The following is a 9,887-nucleotide window of genomic DNA, read 5'->3' as shown; positions in this document are numbered from 1 at the left end:
TCAGATCTGAGCTATCATCAATCAAACTTTTCACTGACTCCAGAGGCAAACCAAACATCTCCATAACAAGAAACACTAATTCAAAGAGAACCCAGAGAAAACCCACAAACGCAACATGGAGAAACCTGGTCACGAACCCCTGTCTTTTTGCTGTGAGGCAACAGTGTCAGCCGTACCTCTCAAAATCATTCTACACTTAATGCACTATTTAGCGGGTTTAGGTTGGGTTAGCACCTCCACCGCTTCACAACCAAGACCCTGTGTTGTCAGGCTTATAAGCTATTATCATGCTGTTCTGTTCCGCCCCCCCCCCCCTCCTCTGTGTCAGTGGTCAAAGTATAAATACATCATGTCACCTTTAACCGACGGCAGCTCCCTGTGAGGGAGTCAGAGCGACCAAACGCAGCCCTTCGGATGCACCGCAGGGGAACGGCTTTTGTTTATGTTTCGGGATATTTGAATCTACGCTTTACAGATCTACACTCAAGGTTTGGTTCACGGTAACTTCTCCAAGTTCGCAACGGCGGAATTCAAGGTCAGTGTGACAACAGGTGCCAAACTCGCATGACTGTGTGGCATTTGAGCAGCAGGGACACAGACACAGGGAACAGTTATATTTTTGATGTTGCCAATCACTTATTTCCCTCAGTGTGGTTACGTATGTACTGTATGTTCCAGAAAGATTGTGACAAAAGCTAAAGGATGAATTCACTGGAGAGAAGTTTGGTTATAAATAGCAGGCAGCTGCACCTTGTTAGTGTCTTCAAGGCTTTGACTTCTGAACAGAGGGAACTTTAGCCGTTTGTCCTTCACTGTTCTTCTTCCTTGATTTGAAGACTTTCTTCAGTTTGACAGAGACCTGGAACCCTGAATATAATTAATTACTCTTTAACATTTATACGATAGTTCGGTCATTTTCTGTTATGTTGTAGATACAGTTTAGACCTATAGTGAGTGATGTTATGATCCAGTGGTTTAAATGAGAAGACAAACTACTTGATAACTTAGAGCCGTAATTCTGCTTTTGCTGCTTAATTTATAAAACTGCTAAAAAAATATATTACATATTATGAAACTACTGCACAGACAGGATCATTAAACATGAAAAATTCATTTTCTATGCACTTTTCCCCAGATATTTCCATGTACTTCCTGTCTATGTCCAATGAGATGTCTTTGGTTTTTACTTCCCTTATTTTGATTTAGCTACATTTCGAAGGAAATGGAAAAAGATTCAATTCACCAGGTTGACTTTCCAAAAAGTCATCCTGATCTTCAGCCCAACAACCAAGCTTCAGATCGAGGCTTTCAGTGACCTGGAGTCATGTAGGACCTTTAATGACCCACTGAGACAAGGTCTTCACCTGTGGCTTGTCAGCCCAGCCTTCACAGAGAGACCAGAGCTCAGCTCGTGGACTTCTGCTCCACCTCCAGATCAAACTGGTGGTCACACAGAGCCTGATGGCCTCAGACCGCATCATTGGCCTCTGGTGAAACCCTGCCTTAGTTCCTGCCTCAGACCCTTTCTATCTTCCAGGATCTGCCCAGTGGTCTCCTTCTCTGTCTCCTGAATCTGGCTCTTGGCTCCTGCTTGTCTTTTTGGAGGGTCATTGGCAGCCTCTCTCTTTGCTTTGCTCTCAGACCGTCCTCTGCTCCTGAGCCGGATTAGTTTAACCTGCGCTCTCTTTCCACGCCCTTGAGTATTTAGTTTGTGAACTTTCCACCCCTTGCTCTGCCTGTTCATCTTGTTACTGCATTTCTTTGGATGTCAGCACCTGCTCATCACTCATTTCCGCATTTTGGATCCTCCTTTGATCGGTGAGACGCTAACAGACGGAACATGGACATAGGCCACGATCTGTATAATACTGAGCAGTATACTGTATTGTTAATTTCATAGGTGGTAACTGCATTGAGTGTCGTACTTAAATGATGACATGGCGTCGGATACTGGAATAAAAAATGACAGACGAGTCAAAGTGTGTACTTTAAGTTCCACCTGGAACAGATCACACTTTTTTACTGCAAAGCTTACGTAGAGCTGCTCGTGTAGGACTCTGCAGACGAGATAAGAACAAGGTGAGGACCAGAAGCTTTATGATCCCCTCGTTTTGCAGGTGAGCAGAGCTGTACTGTATAAGATAAACTGTTGACTCTTTGAATTGTTTGTGCTCAGGTTAATACTCCAGAACGTGTCCGTTCGGTGTCACCATGGGGGTCAAAGCTGCACTTCCTAAATATGAACTCTATTTCTACAACACGATGCTGGGTCTGGCCATGATCTGGGCCACGAGTTGGATCTTTGAGGTGTCCAGCTGTAAGTATTTCACTATCTCTACCATCCTTCACTCCTCCCACTAGACAAAGAAAACTGTATAAACAAACTGTTATTTTTCACTCAGAGTTTTACTTAAAATAGACTATGGGAGGGGGGGGTTACAATATATGGCCTTGCTTATAGGATCCAAAAATACTGCGATACATGGCATCATCAACCCTCTATCGGGCCATATATCGTATCACCAGATCGTAGCTCACTTGCACTACCGTTCAAAACTTAACGGTCACTTAGAAATGTCCTTATTTTTGAGGGAAAACCATTTCTTTCAATGAATATAACATTAAATGAATCAGAAATACACTCTATACATTGTTAATGTGGTAAACGACTATTCCAGCTGCAAACGTCTGTTTTTTAATGGAATATGTACAAAGGTGTATAGAGGCCCATTTCCAGTGTTCTAATGGTACATTGTGTTTGCCAACTGCATTAGAAGGCTATTGGATGATTAGAAAACCCTTGTGCAATGATGTTAGCACAGCTGAAAACAGTTTTGCTGCTTCTTTGTTTGGAATAAAAATCATTATTTCTATTCTTGTCAATGTCTTGACTATATTTTCTATTCATTTTGCAACTCTTTTGATGAATAAAAGTGGGACTTTTAATGGAAAACGGTAGTGTAGATTATGTCAGCAAAGGCCTTGCACACCCATACAGTTGTTTTAAAACTGCACTCAGGTTGATCCTGAGAGGATGAGCCAAGGTCCGGCTTTCACTCTGTATAAACTCCCTCGTGGTAAAGTCAACAGTACAGTGAGGGAGTGAAGCGCTGAAGCTATGCAGACCACGCAGAGGAGATCAGGTGTCAGTATTAATACACACAGACAAAAAGGGGGAAAAAAAATAGGTATGAGAGTACAGTTTCACTGTCTCTCTGTAACAAAGGTTTCACATGTGCGGTCAACAGGAAGGAGATGAACCAGATAAGTTTGTTTCTGCATGTATTGCAGTTTCTCAAGCAAACATTTACACTACTGCAAACACAATAGAGTCTAAAGTCAATTTACAATAAATCCCAATTTAAACATGTGGTTTTTGTCTTTATCTAATCAGCAAATGCAAGCAGAAAGTCGTTCAAAACCAGCATGAGACCAGGCTGGTACTACTTTGGGAGGAAAATGGTAAGAGAGTATGACTATTTCTGTGAAAACAGGACTTTATCAGCGCACAATAATAACAACGCCCGTCTAACTTCTCTCTCTGCTCACAGGATACGGCCGACTTTGAGTGGATGATGTGGTTTTCCACTTTCAGAGCGCACATCTTGTTCGCTCTTTCTGGTCACGTGTTGTTCGCCAAGATCTGCTCACTGCTGTCTCCACAGGTGCCTCACAAGTACTGATTCATTGATTGAGCTGCTGTAGGAAGAGAAATGTGCTAAAAGTCAATTTGGGTTTAATGGTGGGAGCAGAGCTGCTATTATAACGGAGAAAAAAAAAACAATCACGTCGTCCACCGTGATGAATTAATCTCACACGACGCCCGTTATTATGAAAACTTGGTGACATTTCAAAGCCACTTAGTCACCGTTTATTTTTACAGCGTTGCACAGCAGCCTTTTATATCAGCAGCTAAACAGCAGATGATGAATGGAACCAGGTGGGAAGAAGTTAAATAGAGGGACCGATTATAGATGAATAAAAGCAGCAGTAAAAACAGAAACTTCATCTAAATATAACATCACGTCACTATTGTCAGGCACATTTTGAGTCACAGAGTGAAAACCTATCAGTGTTGGGGCCAAACGTCCTAAAATTAAGAGAAAAAAGTTGTAATATAAGAATAAAGTTGCAATATTACAAGAATAAAGTCGTAATTTAAGGACAATAAAGTCGCAATATCACAAGAATAAAGTCATATTATGGGAATAAAGGTGGAATATTATGAGAATAAGGTCGTAATACTACAAGAATAAAGTCATAGTAAGAGAATAAGATTGCAATATTACAAGAATAAAGTTGTAATTTAGTGAGAATAAAGTCGCAACATTACAAGAATAAAGTTGTAACATCACAAGAATAAAGTCATAATATTATGGGAATAAAGTTGGAATATTATGAGTATAAAGTCGCAATATTACAAGAATAAAGTCATAATTTAATGAGAATAAAGTTGCAATAATACAAGTATAAAGTTGTAATATCACAAGAATAAAGTTTTAATAGTGAGAATAAGATTGTAATATTACAAGAATAAAGCTGTAATTTAATGAGAATAAAGTTGGTACTTTACGAGAATAAAGTCATAACATTACAAAAATAGTCTCAATACCATGAGAATAAAGTGGTGATATCATGATTTTGGACGTGTGGTCATGTGGTTACACCGTTTGTGTCCCTCACAGCACAGGCCTCTGGTCCACATGGTGTATGGACTTCTGGCTGTGTGGACCAGTATGGGTTGGACGTACGTCTCCCTCATCCTGTCTCACTGCATCCTTCTCTACAGCATCTCGCTGGTGAAAATTCGCTGGCTTTGCTTCGTCACTGGCTTTTTCACTCTGGCCACATTCAAGTGTGAACCTTTTGTGTCCTGGCAGGTAAACGGAATTACATGAAGGGGGGGCGGGAGACGTTTTGGTTTTAAATAAAAAATTATTTTGTTTATTTGTCGTTTTCTTCTGCACACAGGCTGGATTTGTCGAGGGAGACTTTGAGCTGCGCCACGTCCTCTTCTACGGAGGCTGTGGGTTTACCATCATGCGCTGCATGAGCTTCGCTCTTGAGAATTGTGAGAGGAAAGACGGAAACTACAACATCCTGGAGCTGCTCAAGTACAACTTCTACCTCCCCTTCTTCTATTTTGGGCCCATTATGACCTTTGACAAATTTCATGTTCAAGTAAGTTAAAAAAGTCCTTAGAAATAGTTTAAAGCTGCTGTTAGTTTCCAATCAGAGTTATTTTTAGAAACCATCCAATTTATAATGTGAGCTATGGTTGTAAATTCTTTGGTTCACGAGAAGCATCGCAAAAGGTTTGTTTGGACTGTTGTAGTTGAGACTTGTGTCTGCTGCCCCCCACAGGCCAACAAGTCAGATCTGACCAGAAAAGAGCGGGAAATGTGGAATATCAGCGTGCAGGGCCTGATCCACTTGGGGGTCATCATTGTTGTGGACGTCCTCTTTCACTTCATGTACATCCGGACTATACCCACTGACATGAAGCTGCTCAAGCGCCTCTCAGACTGGGCTCTAGGTGTGGAAATGCCAACCTGCCCGCAAAATAATCAAAGGTTCTACGTTTCTGGTCACCTGTTCTCGGTGTAAACTAACAAAAGCATGTTTGAACCGTTTCCAGTGGGTCTGGCTTACTTTAACTTGGTGTACGACTGGGTCAAAGCAGCAGTCATGTTTGGGGTCATCAACACCGTGTCCAGACTGGATCATCTGGACCCACCCAAGCCGCCGAAATGCATCACGATGCTCTACATGTTCGCTGAGACGTGAGTGGGATCATGTGGTTCATCACACTCTGGTGATATAAATCTAAACTTGCTCCGTTTCCTCTTTTCTGCAGCCACTTCGACAGAGGGATCAACGACTGGCTGTGCAAGTGAGTGCATTAAAGTCGTCCTTACCAGGGATGCCGATGATTTTCATTCTATGGTTAGGAAGCTTTTTATTAAGAGTGACCTATAAATTACTGGTCCTTACCCCCCCCACAGGTATGTGTACGATTACCTGGGTGGGAAACACGACAACGTGGTGGAGGAGCTGGTGGCGACGCTGTGCACCTATGGCGTTGCCGTTCTCTGGCTGGGACCCTGTCAGGTGGTGCTACTCTGGGCTTTCCTCAACTGTTTCGGCCTCAACTTTGAGCTGTGGACGGCCAAATTCTTCGCCACGGAGCCGTTTGCCTCCATGGAGGTGGGTCAATACTTGTATTTTAGTGTTTAATTAGTGGTGTAAATCATCCTCAATTGGCTGTGATCATTTCAGTTATAAGCATTTCATTCAACTTGTTGTGTTTGGGGGTTTTGTGGCTGTAACCAGAGAACTGTAGATGTTGATTGGATTGAATTGAATCAACAGATGGAAATGTCGGAAGCCATGTCGCGCAGGATCAGAGCCATCGTCAACACTTTGAACTTCTGGTGCATCGTTTTTTTCAACATCGTAGCACTGAACAGTTTAGACTTTGCAAAGTTGGTCGCTAAACGACTCCTCCTCAAAGGTGATTGTTGTTTTTATATTATATTAATTTACTGTTACTTTCAGTACAGTTTGGTAAAAGTCAGTCATTTAAATGTGCGTCCATCCCTTCCCAGGTTTCCCTATAACCACCGTCATTGTCATGTTTATGACCTACTGCCTCGTTCAAGTGATTAAGGAGCAAGAGAGGAGACAGGCCCTGATCAATGACCCCGATCCCCTTCCTGCCGTCCCGCCTCAAAACCTCACCGCCAGCGAGACCAGTGCTGCTGATGCAGCACCGACTGATCCTCAGCTGGTCGCAGATCCCAGTAAGGAAAAGGCCGAGTAGATATTGTGGCGTTGGCCATAAAGGACGAAGCAGCCGACAGTATTCAACGTTGTGAAGTTAACAGACTCAAAAAGTTTCGTCTTAAACTGTGCGACAACACTGCAGACAACGCATTTGTTTGCCTTGAGCGATATCACGGCAAATAAATCGCAACTTTTGGTTCAGCAGTTTAAAAAAAAAAAAAAAAGTTTGACAGCGAAACAGTGGAACAGGTGTTAAAGCAACAGCGGAGCTTCTTTTGCAGTCTGAGTTACTAAACCACCATCTGGTGGTTTGTGGTGTGAGGTGTTTCTGATCATCACATCATGCTTCCTGGCATTGACTGTTTTAAGATTGTCTGAAACTGGCTTTGTCTGGTTTTCACAGAAACTACTTGGGAGTGTTTATGCATGACTGCTTGGTAAAATGATTTTAAGACATATTTAGATTTCCTTAGACCTATAATTTTGTTTATATATCATTGACTGGTGACAAAGCATCTAACCCCAAACATTTCCAACTGAACATATTTTAGTGTAAATTATGGATTCATGGTTATCAGATATAAACACCTGAACCATACTGGCTGTCAGTCATACGGTTGTCCCACTTTATCATCCATTGTATTAAGTTTACAATATTGAAATACACAATTAACCATGAAGTCCTCAGGAAAATGTTTACCGATGTTATAAATCTAGAGACTTTTAATCAAACTGAACTCTTTTTGCCCCCTAAACCCATTTACAATGTAGACTTGGTAAAGGACTTAAATCAACCTCAGGGAGATAGTTTCAGAGTGGTCTGACATAAGGTCCTGTGACCCTTGGTCGACTATGAACCTCAACTTAGTTTCAGTAATTTGGATGTGAAGTTTGACTCCATCTACTTGCACTAGCTCCAAAAACATTGACAACCATCTGCTGTATGTACCTTGTGTAGAGTCCAGCCGCCCCCAGCTCCAACTATGACATGAGACATGATGAGCTTCAGACGATCTTTTATTTAATTCCTCTGGCTTTCAGCAGCAGAGGGACATTTTGAGCAGCAGCACAAACGACTGGTGACGGCATCAAAAAAGAAAGAGAAAGAAAAAAAACATGTTACACATTTACAGTCATCGAGAAAAGCTTTAACTGGTTATAGTAATCTGCCTTAGCTGAAGGTTACCAGAGCTATTCTCGATGGTAAACCAGACTGAACCATCTTAAATGACTTTAATTTAGTTTGACACCACATGTGGATCCTTTGTCCAACGCTTAGCTGCTAGAGTGGTTTGAATTTAAGCATTTCTGATCGTTTGGTTCACATGCAAGCAAATAAACTGCTCGTCAGAGTCAACACAACTTGTGTCCTCAATCTTAAAGTTGACATTCAGAGTTAAAATACCACATTTACAACTAGGACTTGTCAAAATAACATCACAGAACCATGAAAAAAAGAATACAAGTCAACGAAAATATGTCATGGTCAATTACAGGTTGAAAGTAGCAGTTTCTCCATTTTAATGTTGTGCTGCATCATGTGTACGTACAGTTTTGTGATGTGTGGTTGTGGGTCAGAGAGGGTTTGTGGTTGGAAGAGTCCCTGGCTTTAGGTGGTAAAGTCCATTTTTAAAGAACAATCTCTTAACTGGATCTGTGACCATGTCCTGTTGGGCAGCCATTGAGGCATGTGTACAGTTTGGTAGGCTCTGGTCCTTAAGGTCCAACATCTGGAAAAAAAAATAAAAATAATGTTAGCACACTTAACAGTACAGTAAATGTGGATTAAACAAAAGTGAGTACCAGCTGAAAGAACGTACCTGAAGACATCCTGTGGCAAAGGAGTCCTCGTAGAAGGGTCGGTCCACCTTGGGCAAGGTCCTCACAGCAGCGATCCATGACGGGAATTCTCCAGGTTGTGGTGTCCAACAACGAGTCCTCCGACGCAGCCTTCGTCACCTCTTCAAAACACGGGAGAATTTGATAAATCACAATTCAGAAAAGGTAAACGAGTGACAAAAACCCTCAGGTAACTCACCTGGTTAAAGGTCTTCTCACATCCAGTCAGGGTCCCATTCTCTACCTGCTTTTCCTGTTCTACACTGACAGTTTGACAAGCTACCCCCTGCCTCCAACCACAACTTACTATCAGAAAACCATGCCTCACATCCTGTAGATTTCTTTACAAAAACAGATATTGACTGCCTCAGGTTGCTAACCACAATGTCTTGGTTGGCTGCATGAAAAACTGCAGGTCTCTCAGGTGCCCAGACAAAGTTCCTTCCGATTCCGTAGCCTCACTTCAAAGTTTCTCTGCTTAAACCCTCATTTTGCCAAGCATGAACTCAATTCCAATTTCCTGTTCTCCGATCTCATTTTCTCTCCCTGCAGCCTTACAACACCCATTGCTGTCGTAACATCTGCAAGAGGCAGAGGTTTCACAATTCGGAGCTTCTCATGAGTTTAGCAAGATGTGGCACGAGACCATAGACAAAGCAGACCCCTTAAAATGCTCAACCACAATTTCACCAAATGCTTCACTTTGTTTATATCGCTTCACTCCAGTTGTTTTGGAAGAAGATAAATGCATACCATGACAGGCCGAGTCACAAAATCAGATGGATCCTTGTCTGATTTTGGAAACTGCACAGTCATGGTGTGCCAGTCAGTCACGATCTGTGGCCAGACTCCATCACACACAGGAGGAGGAGAGGAAGGACAAAAGGCCTTACCATCTAACGAGTCGACTCAATCTACCTCGTTCTGTTGTGTGAAGGAGAACCAGCTCATTAAATCTAGACTGACTTACAAAATGAGCAATAAAGTTGCTCAAATTGATGCATTGAGCTTGAGGTCTTTAGCCTGGTTTCCCAAAAGGTCAGAGGTCAGGTTACTGACCCCTTGAATGTCAAATTAAATTTTTTGCAAACTGATGAACCATTTAGGTAAATTAGGTCAGGCATTTTAAGGTGTCCACTTTGTCAGTAGTCTAATGACACATCTTACCCAACACATGAAGATGCAGTGAATCAGGATACAGCTACCTTTAGCAGACGTGACAACAGCAGCAGTGGGTGTTGGAAGGCTGCAGGGAGAGAAAA

The 9,887-nt window shown here is 42.1% G+C and overlaps 1 protein-coding gene across 1 annotated transcript; it reads left to right on the top strand.

Annotated features, from left to right (window-relative positions):
- The first annotated feature begins 396 nt into the window (after nucleotides 1-396).
- Nucleotides 397-8,054, top strand: hhatlb (hedgehog acyltransferase like, b). The gene is made up of 12 exons (XM_083901941.1): nucleotides 397-535; nucleotides 2,177-2,317; nucleotides 3,395-3,462; nucleotides 3,552-3,665; nucleotides 4,686-4,880; nucleotides 4,972-5,181; nucleotides 5,365-5,536; nucleotides 5,639-5,783; nucleotides 5,858-5,893; nucleotides 6,006-6,207; nucleotides 6,373-6,514; nucleotides 6,609-8,054. The coding sequence occupies exons 2-12, from the start codon at nucleotides 2,212-2,214 to the stop codon at nucleotides 6,821-6,823; spliced, it is 1,605 nt and encodes a 534-aa protein (XP_083758067.1). The 5' UTR covers nucleotides 397-535; nucleotides 2,177-2,211; the 3' UTR covers nucleotides 6,824-8,054.
- The last annotated feature ends 1,833 nt before the right edge of the window (nucleotides 8,055-9,887 follow it).

Source organism: Microchirus variegatus (assembly GCF_963457635.1).
Source record: "Microchirus variegatus genome assembly, chromosome: 15".
In the NCBI taxonomy this organism is placed as follows: Eukaryota; Metazoa; Chordata; class Actinopteri; order Pleuronectiformes; family Soleidae; genus Microchirus; species Microchirus variegatus.
Note: the sequence above shows the minus strand (reverse complement) of the source record. Positions and strands in the feature narration are given on the sequence as shown.

Coding starts and splice junctions, on each gene's coding strand:
- hhatlb (XM_083901941.1), top strand. CDS start 2,212: ATGGGGGTCAAAGCTGCACTTCCTAAATATGAACTCTATTTCTACAAC. Junction 4,881..4,971: donor AACCTTTTGTGTCCTGGCAG/GTAAACGGAATT, acceptor TTCTGCACACAG/GCTGGATTTGTCGAGGGAGA. Junction 5,537..5,638: donor CCTCTCAGACTGGGCTCTAG/GTGTGGAAATGC, acceptor AACCGTTTCCAG/TGGGTCTGGCTTACTTTAAC.